General features: G+C 50.0%; 1 protein-coding gene across 1 annotated transcript in view; it reads right to left on the bottom strand.

The window, feature by feature from the left end:
• Positions 1-5,751: 5,751 nt before the first annotated feature.
• LOC142558279 (sodium- and chloride-dependent glycine transporter 2-like) overlaps positions 5,752-11,491 on the bottom strand; it is a 75,305-nt gene continuing 69,565 nt past the window's right edge. Inside the window, exon 10 of the mRNA XM_075670432.1 lies at positions 5,752-5,988. Coding sequence (XP_075526547.1) covers positions 5,752-5,988 — 237 coding nt within the window. The remainder of the gene's footprint in view (positions 5,989-11,491) is intronic.

The raw sequence follows: 11,491 nt of genomic DNA, 5'->3' as shown, positions 1-11,491 counted from the left end.
ACCTTCGTTATCCTTTAACAGTGTTCACGACACGTCATTTTCGACATGGACTTCCTGAAACAACATGGCGTAGTCATCGACCTGAAGTCGAAATCGATAACGCTGTCGCAAGATCAAGCGATACCGCTGGGGAGCTGTCGTAGTCACCACGCCTTGAGTGTGCTCGAAGATCAAGTGAGCATCCCGCCGCGCTCCAGCATTGTTATTTCCGTCGGCACCGAAACACCCGCTGAGGTAGAAGGCGTCATCGAGGGCGACCAACATCTACTGCTCGACCGTGAAATTTGCGTCGCAAGAGGGATCGCTCGACTCCACGGAGGGCAAGTGGAAGTTATGCTAACCAACTTCAGCCAAGAGTTCAAGCGCATCAGCAAGGGCACGACGATCGCATACATCGAGCAAATTGTTGCAACCAGCAATGCCTTTGTCCTCTCGAATTCAGCCGCATCTACCCCGATGAGCATAGTCCCCGAGCCAGGCTTCTACATGAATCCAAGTCTTCCTATGAGTAAGCAGCAACAGATCAGAAGTCTTCTCTGACGATGCAAAGACTGCTTTTCGACGTCATCGAGGATTCGACAAACACCAGTTGCATAGCATCGCATAATTACCGAAGAGTGCGCTCGACCACTCCGCCAGAGCCCTTACCGAGTTTCAGCGCGAGAACGGGAAGCTATTAGGCAACAAGTCGACGAAATGCTGCGCGACGAAATTCATCCAGCCGTCGAAAAGGCCGTGGGCCTCACCTGTAGTACTGGGGAAGAAAAAGGACGGAACCCTACGCCTCTGCGTCGACTATCGTCGACTGAACAAGATCACGAAGAAGCATGTGTGCCCCCTTCCACGGATAGACAACGCATTCGATCGGCTCTGCAACGGTAAATTCTTCTCGTCGATGGACCTCAAGTCTGGCTACTGGCAAATAGAAGTCGACGAGAGAGATCGCGAAAAGACCGCCTTCATCACGCCAGACGGCCTCTACGAGTTCAAGGTCATGTCATTCGGACTGTGCTCGGCGCCTGCAACGTTTCAGCGCGTCACGGACACGGTGTTAGCAGGATTGAAGTGGCAGACGTGTCTTGTTTACTTAGATGACGTCGTTGTCTTCGCCGGAAATTTCGACGATCACCTTAGGCGGCTTGCGACAGTGTTCCAGGCCATCAAGTCATCAGCACTCACTCTGAAGCCGGAAATGTGCCGCTTCGCTTACGATAAGCTTTTGTTCCTAGGCCACGTCATCAGCAAATCAGGAGTACGCCCCGACCCACAGAAGACAGCTGCCATCGCAAAGTTTCCGCAGCCAACCGACAAGAAGGCAGTGCGCAGATTACTTGGCATGTGTGCCTACTATAGGCGCTTTGTCAAGGACTTTTTACGCATCGCGGAGCCGCTAACACATCTAACCAAATGTGATGTCGAGTTCAAGTGGGAAACGCCGCAGGCCAAGGCATTTCAAGAACAGAAACGACACATGCAGTCTCCGCCGGTACTTTCACACTTCGACGAGGACGCCGATACCGAAATCCACACTGACGCCAGTAGCCGAGGCCTCAGTGCCGTCCTAGTGCAGAGTTAAGAAGGACTTGAGCGGGTGATATCGAATGCTAGCCGGTCGCTGTCAAAAGCGGAAAGCAATTATTCTACGATTGAAAAGGAATGCCTCGCCATCATTTGGGCTACAGCTAAATTCCGCCCTTACCTCTATGGCAGGCCATTCAAAGTCGTCAGCGACCATCACGCGTTGTGCTGGCTAGCTAACACAAAGGACCATACAGGACGGCTAACGCGGTGGAGCCTTATACTGCAAGAATATGACGTCACGGTAATATACAAGTCCGGAAGAAAACACTCCGACACCGACTGCTTATCACGCGCCCCCATCGATCCCCCGCCGCAAGACGACGAGGACGACGACGCCTTAATTCCTTGGGATAATAAGCGCAGAAGACTTCACTAAAGAGCAACGAGCAGACCCGGAGCTAAAAGGCCTCGTGGAGTATTTGGAAGGGAACACCGACGTTGTCCCTGGGGCATTTAAGCGCGGGTTGTCTTCGTTCACGCTACAAAACAACCTGTTCGTGAAGAACTTCTCACCAGTCCGCGCCAGCTACCTTGTACCGTCAGCGCTGCGTCCAGAAATACTGCACGCCCTACACCACGATCCAACCGCTGGGCAACTCTGATTCTCCCGGACGCTGTCGAGAATACAGGAAAGGTATTACTGGCCGCGTCTGACCGCCGACGTCGCCTGTTACGTCAAGACATGCCGAGACTGTCAACGACGCAAGACACCACCGACAAGGCCAGCACGATTACTACAGCCGATCGAACCTCCTGGCTGACCATTCCAGCAGATTGCGATGGATTTGTTGGGGCCGTTTCCGATGTCAACATCCGGGAATAAGTGGGTCGTCGTGGCGACGGACTATCTCGCCCGCTTTGCTGAAACTAAAGCTTTACCAAAAGGCAGCGCCGCCGAAGTGGCGAAATTTTTCTTCGAGAAGATCCTGCTGCGACATGGTGCCCCAGAAGTCCTCATCACCGACAGAGAAACGGCTTTTACAGCAGAGCTCACCCAAGCCATTCTGCAGTACAGCCAGACAAGCCATAGAAGGACAACTGCCTACCATCCGCAAACGATTGGTATCACGGAGCGCCTGAACAAGACCCTCGCCGACATGCTAGCAATGTACGTCCACGTCGAGCACAAGACGTGAGACGCGGTCCTGCCGTATGTAACCTTCGCTTACAACACGGCGGTGCAAGAAACAACACAGATCACGCCGTTTAAGCTGGTTTATGGCAGGAACCTGACGACGACGCTCGACGCCATGCTGCCCCACGTCACTGAGGAAGAGAATCTTGACGTCGCTAGCTATCTCCAGCGCGCCGAAGAAGCCCGACAGCTCGCCCGCCTACGGATCAAGAACCAACAGAGGACCGACAGCCGACACTACAACCTCCGACGACGCTTCGTCAAGTACCAGCCCGGCGACCGTGTTTGGGTTTGGACACAGATACGCCGACGAGGACTGAGTACTAAACTATTGCGCCGCTATTTCGGACCCTACAAGGTCATTCGACGCATTGGCGCACTGGACTATGAGGTCGTGCCAGACGGAATTTCGCATTCACAGCGACGCCGCACACGATCTGAAGTGGTCCACGTAGTGCGTCTGAAACCCTTTTACGGACGCTGACGAATTTCCTTATTTTATTGTTTTCTTTGCTACGGGTGTTTTTCTTTATTACTTTCGTTTGATTTGCAGCATCGGGTCGATGCTTTTTAGGAGCGGGCTACTGACACATGTACTTATCTTTATCGGGCGACCACGTTTCGCCGCCTAACAAACGTAATCGCACAGCGCGCGACGCGCCTGCATGTATCCGAAGTTTCTGCTAAGTTATCGATGCTTGTACCAGGCTGCTTGTGGTCGCCGAACCTTGTGTTATCTGATTCCACCGTGTGGTGCGAATGGTGTAGAACTTTGTGGGAAGCACGCGGGTCCGAACGATTAGTCTGGAACATTCGACGACTGCTGTATAAAAGCGGACGCGTTTGACCCGCTGATCAGCTTTTCGACGATCGCCGACCGTGTTCACCGCTATCGTTGTGCTATAAGTGTAGCCTGTTTTTTTTTGGCAGAGGTTCGCCCAATAAAAGTCAGTTTTGTCTTTCACAGTATTGCTATTGTGTTCTCGAACGTCACCACCACGTAACAATGTATATGTACATATATATTGTGATGCAAGGTGTTGCATAAAAAGCAGAGGAGAAGACACTATATATATATATATATATATATATATATATATATATATATATATATATATATATATATATATATATATATATATATATATATATATATATATATATATATATAGCCTCGTTTCCCCCTGTTTTTTTATAAAACACCTTGCATCACACAATGCAGTTTTAGTTGACGGCACGCACTTGTCTTCGCTTTTTCCCCTGTCCCGCTTCGCGCTGCACATGAGTCTGCTGCATTATTGCTACCGAAACACAGGGAAGGCCGGCATTCTTCACACCGATACCGTACAAAGGATGGAGAAGTTGCGCGAGTATCGAGACCTTCTTCATGCTTCCACTACCCGCCTCATATCCGTGGTGAGCAAGATTCTCCTGCAAGGCACTCTCCCTTCATCCGCCGGCCTGCAGAGCATAATCGACGGCCTTCGCGAGGAGGACTCGGCCATCGGCGAACTAGACAAAGAGATCGCCTACCTCCTTGACGGTGAGAAGTTTGACGAAGAAATTAACAGTGGTATGGATTACGGCGAGAAGATCACTAGCGTCGTCAGCAGGCTTCTGTCCGCGCTGAACACACGTGCATAGGCTGATCCTGCCGTCGTCGAAGTCAACTACTCAAGACATGCGGGCACTAAAGACAAATCCAGCAATGCCATGGTAGCTACTAACTCGGAAATAATCTGTGAAGCACTCGCCGGTCACAGTAGGCTGCAAGCACTGGGCCTGCGAGGGGCCTTGCCGACGCTTCAAAGACCCCAATTTAGTGGAGGGAACCGTGAGTGGAAGAAGTTTTGGGAGCACTACGAGCCGCCCATTCACATGAACCCCGATCTCACCGACACTGAAATGTTTAAGTGCTTGAAGACGGGCTTGGCCGGCGCTGCTAAGCGGGCCATAGAAAGAATAGGCCCGATTCAAGTGAACTACAATATTTCCGTCAAGGTACTCGCCGAACAGTATGATCGGAAGGATGTCCTCATCGATGACCACATAGACAGCCTGCTTGCCACTGAACCAAGTGAGTGACCACCACAAGTATCAAGGCTGTGAGACCTGCATGTATGAGCAGATTGAGTTCAGGATCGGCTGTTCGGATAGCCTTGGCGTGTCGTCTGTAGCGTACGCAGTCATTCTTCACAGAGTGCAGAGGCGCTAATTGCCGGACGATCTGGCCTTCGTGTACCATAAGCGCACGAAGACAGACATAGGCGTTGCGGCCACTGCAGTGCAATTGACTGAAGAGCAAGTGAAGAAATTGTGAAGTTCCTTCAAGTTGAAGTGGAAAGTAGGGAGGAGAGTCGAGTGCCACGCAAGAAATGAACTTCAGGAAGGTAGTCAGCCAACCGCAAAATAGTGGACCCCTTGACACCGCCTCATAAAACGTCCGTCTTAGCAATGGCAGCAGGGTCTTCATCGCCAGATGCTGCTTCAGTACCTAGATAGACTGTCTGTGCCCTTCGGGCCATCGCAGGACACGTGACGCGTAGGGAGGAAACGCACCAACGGTTTTCCAGCAAACATGGCTGTTTAAGTGCGGGACGTAAGAACACATTCAATTGAATTGAGCTTTATTCAACAACTGCCAGATGTTGCTCACTCTTGCTTACTCTTGGCCAACAGCAGCGTGGCCCAGGTCTAATAGGTGTTCAAGACGACACATTTCTGCACAGTACGGTATTGCGGGGCGACTGCGAAACAGTGTCCGCAATCATCTGCTCCTGTTCGAGCTGAAAACCGACAGGCGGCCACACAACGAGAAAAGCAGGTAACAACAGCTCCTCCAACTTTTCTAGGAATACGATGACACCATAAGTGAGTGCCTTAAGGAGGACCGTGCGGAGAGAAAAGTGCCGTTTGAACTCCTCGAACAGACTGTCTACTATCTGCCTCCTCATGCAGTAGTCCAACGCAAAGCCGTGACCATAAAGGTCCGCGTCGTGTTCGATGCCTCACCGCATGAATACGGCGAACCATCTTTAAACGACTTGTTCCATAAAGGCATCACGCTTGGTCCCAAAATCCTGCAGCTGCTCCTGCAGCTTAGATGCAGCAAATTCGTTGCCTTCCTCCCGATGTGCATCCGAGCGGAAGACAAAGACGCTCTCCGTTTCCTTTGGATCTACCGACAGCCGACATGTTAGCATTCCATCCCGGCAATCGTCGAATGGCGCATGACCCGGGTGCCTTTCGGATCGTCTTCTAGCCAGTTCTTGCTGTCAGAAACCCTGAAGCACCACCTCAAAACATGCAAGACAACACAACGGGGTATTGCAGCCCGCACAGAACGGTCATTCTACGTGGATGACTTAGTAATAGGGTCGTCTTCAGAAGAGGAGGGAAGCGAATGCTTCCCTCCTCTTCTCTTCTCTTCCCTCCTCTTCTACCGGGAAGCGAATGCTATTGTTACTTCTGCAGGAATGGAACTGACAAACTGGTGCTCGAACTACCGCCTGTTCCAAACGCACTTCTTCAACGACACTTTCTCACGTGAGAATTATATTGAGCAGAGCTCTAAGTCAAAGGTACTTAGTGTGCGTTGGGACAGCTCGTCCGACGATATAATCCTCAGCACGCAAGTCGCATTTTCATACAGTACGACTCAACCATCGCCGAAGCAAACTGTTTTACAAGCCTTCGCCAGACTATTCGACCCATAGGGCTTCGTCGCGCCATTTCACGTAGGAGCTTGACTCCTGTTCCAATGGCTACGGCGGCAGCGCATGGATTGGCCCGAACCTTTTCCAGCGGACGCAGAGGACTTCTGGAGGAACCGGGTATCGGAACGGCCTATCCAGTCTACGCTTCTCATTTCAAGTTGCATTTCACTGGCATTATAAGATCATGGCGGCTCGACAATACATATGTTCGCTGACGGCAGCCCTCATGCGTTCGGAGTCGCAATGTTTGTACGCCAACCACTAGCCGACGGTAGCTTTAGCGTCTGGCTCCTTATTTGCAAGTCTCGCCTTCAACGATTGAGAAATATTTCTCTACCGCGCTTAGAGCTTCTAGCGTGTCTTTGAACGGCGAAATTATGGCATTACATCCAGAAGAAGTACGATGTCACTGCAGGTGTCGCCTCCTTCTGGACTGATTTAACTATAGCGTCACATTGGGTCACTGGCAACGCCTGCTGCTTGGAGACCTTCGTAAGGAACCGTACTTACGAGCTTCAGATTTTGACCAAGGCTACACTTGGAGGCACTCCTTGAGCACCGACAACCCGGCGTATTTTTTGATGGGCAGAGTAGCAGCAGCGGTTCTAACACGAAAAAGAAGTAATGGACAGCACAAGGCAACTTACCGTTGTACTGTCCTGACAGTGCGTTACCTCAACAGCGAACTTGCATCCGGGTGCACAGGCGAAGTCTTACCGCAAGCGATACGTCCACCGACGCTACTGCTGAACCTCGAATAATAAAGCTCATTCTACAGACTTCTCAGAGTAGCCGCCTGGATTTTGAGGTCTATTTGCAACGCTTCCCGAAACCAGCCATCCTTGTCACGGCCACTGATGCCAGTGGAAATAAATCGGGCGAAGTAGTACTGGCTCAAGTTGATTCTTAAAGCCGCCTTCGCAGTCGAAGTCGCCGCACGTCACACTGGCTAGCCGTTGCCATCGGATTCCAGCGTGCCGAACCTACGACCGCATATTGACCAAGATGGGTTGCTTAGAGTTGGAGGCCGCTTACAGAAGCTCGATAGGCCATAGAAGCTTAAATACACAATCCCGTTACGTAGTGACCCCTGTTTACAGGGCTCTTGTTATCTGCAACACATGTGCGTCTTCTACATGCCGTAGTTCAAGTTACGCTTTTGTACCTCCGGTGAAGACTTCGGACCTTAAATGGAAAGACAGATCGTTAGGAAGATACTTCAGTTGTGCTTGTCGTGTCACCGTCGACGATTGGTTCCAGCGTCTATCTCGGTGGCACCATTATATACCTAACGCCCGCATATAGCAGAAAGGCCACCGTTCGAGGTCATGAGAGTAGACTTTCGCGTTTCACTTTACTGCCCATCTACACAACAGTTTGTGAAGTTTTACATTCCGTTTTCTCCTGTGCTGTCACACGAGCAGCGCACCTAGATATAGCGTCGGACATGACAGCGCGGGCATTCATCATTGTCTTTCGTCTTTTTACATACATGCTTGACATTTAATATACGGTTTATTCTGATAACGCCATGACATTTCGTAGCCCTTCCAAACAACTGCAGTTTCTGCTTACCGAGACCAAACTACTGCTACCCGCATCAGGTGGAAATTGTTGGCCGGTCTACCTCCGTCAAGGGGCGGCTTCTGGGAGCGAGTCATCCGGATAATTAATGTGCGTTGGATGCTTGCCTTGGACGAACCAGCCTGATTTACGAAGAACCGTTCACAATGCTGGCAGAGGTAGAAGTGATTGTCAACTACCGCCCTCTAACTCAGCTCTGCGAGGACTGTGAGGATGCAGAAGTGATAACGCCATCGCACTTCTTAGCGGTCAAGATCCTAGTACGACTACCAGCAAGAACCACCGGCTGTTTGTCTAGCTCCAACGCACATGACTTGCAAAAGCGGCTAAAGCACAAAAACGACCTTCTGCACCGATTGTAGAAAGAATGGAAGAAAAAATATTCGCTTCTCCTCCGCTCCGTTCATCCCTGCCAGTCATCACCTTCGTCCCTACTGCACGTTGGCAACTTGGTGACTGTCAAGGACGAGAACATGCCGGCGCTGCAGTGGAATCTCGGCAGAGAGCTCGAGACATTTCCAGGCAGGGACCGCATCGAGAGATATTTGAATACCGCCTTCCCAGACGGTCAACAAGTCTGGCGCGCTGCTGAACGGTTGCATCCTTGGATGCAAACGACCACACAGCGGCTCCGGGAGGACTTTGAGCCTACGGTGGGGAAACATTGGTGGGAAACTCCATGCTTCGCACAGACAACCAGGGAAGACGAGGCCGAAGTGGGTGGCGAGCGGGGCCGCTAGAGAACACGCCATAAAAACAAATCAGCCTCAGGGATGCATGCTTCGCTGTCCGAACATTCCTTACAGAATCTAAACGAATGCCCCGCTAAATTCCTTTCTTTTTGTTTTTACTATTAAATTAATTATTACTCATTCAATATGACCTGCCTGATCTTATTTAACAGGTAATTCTGCGCTATTAAATGCTATTTCAATAGCTATTAGGAAATTTATGCTCCATACTAATTTCGAACAATCCACCCATTTCTTGGCCAATCCTCCATCGTGGGTAGGAGCCACACGCACCACAGGCTACAACAACAACAACAACAACAACAAGAGCAAAAATGTGTCGATCAGGGCGAGGCGGGTGTCGGTCTCTTCTCTGTCGCTACAGGACACACTGCCGGTTACCAGACACCTTCGTTCGGGACAGCTTTGGAACCTGTCTGCTGCTTGATGGAGTAGTGAGACACATTTGCGATCTTGTTTTTATGTTGTAATAAGTAGCTATTGGGCCCATTAATCACGGCACGAAACGTCGTTTACTTTAGAGAGTGACAAGTAATTATTTGGAGCCTTGTTTTTCGCTAACAGCCCAGGTATCGATTTCAGAGAGCAACGATATGGGATAGTAGGTTTGTAAGCACTGCAGGGCACGTGATCGCACAAAACTGACATGCGCGATGACGCCAGCGCGCTGGCCGGCATTCGACCTTCGTGTTCCTAGTTCGCCTGCTACGCCTTCACGGGCTTTTCACTGTCCTTCCCATTAACATCTTCGCCGTCTTTGTTTTCTTCGTCCAGCAGTGACGATTTCCTGCAGGCGAGAATCGCCGCCGTATTAGACGTGGCCAACAATATTAGATTGTTCCACTACAAAGAATCAACTCGGATATTGGGCCCAGTGGCAGTTATCAATATGTTTACGCACCACTGCAGGTAGTACGAATCGGCCGTTGAAGACGCTTTGGGAATGAAGCCCCCTCCCGTGCATCACACAAGGCACGGTAATTAGTCAGCACAGTGCCAGGCTTGTGAGTACGTATAGTCTTGGTGGAAGATCATCATACTGCATTAAGCTTTGCAGATATATATCAGGCATGATCCAAATGAACCGAGCAAGCCTCGCTGCTCTTCGACGGGGTCCACTCTAATTGTCCAGTGCGCAGACAAACTCGGTCCACTTTGGCGCTTATCGACGCGGACGCTAGGGTAGGCAACGAGCAATCCAGGCAATCTCGATCGCTGAGGTATGGTAGAGGCGTATGTCTCGCTGGTCGTTGGATTGGGGGCCCACGGCCCTTGCGATCCATCCACAGCCCCTAATAAAACGCCTATATTGGTCAACACAATCAAACTTCGCATATTTATGTTGCTCATAAGTGTTAATACACATAGTTATCCCAATGCCCTAGATATCGATGAGAAAACACGCATGCCGACACAGCCGCTTTGTATAGACGATTGCTGCGGCGGCTGTGTTAACTGCTTGCGAGTCTAAATCACGTGAACGATTTAGTATTTCGCGCAACGTTTGGTAACATCCGCACTTTGGAGGTCGCTTTACTGTATGAGTTATTTCATGTTAGAAACAAATTACAGTCTATTTTTGAGACCAGCGTCTCGACCAGGACGAGTTTCTCATTTCAGGTATTGCCAGCCGTTTGTGTGCAGGAACGAGTACAAGTGGGTGCGAGAGAAAATCTGGGGGCTTTTACTCCTTGAATGTCTGACTTTCCCTAAGTACTACGGTGGCGAAGTTTCCTTGCTCGTTTTGTATGCGTTTGTCTCTATAGGCATGCCGGCATTGTGGCAAGTACGTGAGACGTCAAGAATGAAGACTTTTTCACTCTTGCGGCACTCGTGCTGAGTCGATCATGCCAGAATATACCTTTGTGGCCCTTGAGGATGCTCCATTTTCAAAAATAACGTCATTGATTTTCCCAGGGGTGCACAGGGGCTCAAGTAGAGACCAGGCCTGCTCTCGTGGAGCAGTATCTTCGCTCGTGCCAAGCTCTTCGTATGGTGCACTTCGTGACTTTCAAAAAATGAAGGAGAGCAATCCCCCTTTGAGATGTGTAAATGTGCTTCACAAAAAAAAAATGTGAAAACATCGGTAGGCGGGAGAGCATACCTGCTTCCCTTCCATTCGGCTACCTCTGCAGCTCCCGTCTACCGATATTTGCAATGTTTTTTCCCGAAGGACGTTTATTTAAATAAAAGTTGAGCACTACAAAATGCCTTTCAAAAGTCACAGAGCGCACCATACCAAAAGCCTGACACGAGAGAAGATACTGCTCCAGGAGGGCACGCCCGGGTCTCTACTGCTACCCTGGGTAAATCAGAGATGTTATTTGGAAAGTAGAACACCGTGGGCGCGAGAAAAGTATAATAGGGCATGACTGATTTTGCACGAGCGCCGCAGGTGGGAGAAAGTCTTCATTCTTTGCATCCGACGTACTTACCGCAATAGTGGCGTGCCTAGGGAAAAGCGCATAGAAAACGAGCAAAGAAACTTCTCCTCCGTAGTACCTAAGCGAAGTCATATCATAAGAAGCTAACAAAAATTGACGCCAAGGACAACGTAGAGGAAATTACTTGTGCCTAATAAATGAAATAAAGAAACAATGAATTCATGGAAATGAAAGTAGATGAGAAATAACTTGCCGCAGGTGGGGAACGATCCCACAACCTTTCCATTGTTTTCTGTCCACATTTCGTCCATTATCCTTATTTTTTTTATTTTTTCATCC

This window comes from Dermacentor variabilis, chromosome 9 (assembly GCF_050947875.1).
Source record: "Dermacentor variabilis isolate Ectoservices chromosome 9, ASM5094787v1, whole genome shotgun sequence".
NCBI lineage: Eukaryota > Metazoa > Arthropoda > Arachnida > Ixodida > Ixodidae > Dermacentor > Dermacentor variabilis.
Note: the sequence above shows the minus strand (reverse complement) of the source record. Positions and strands in the feature narration are given on the sequence as shown.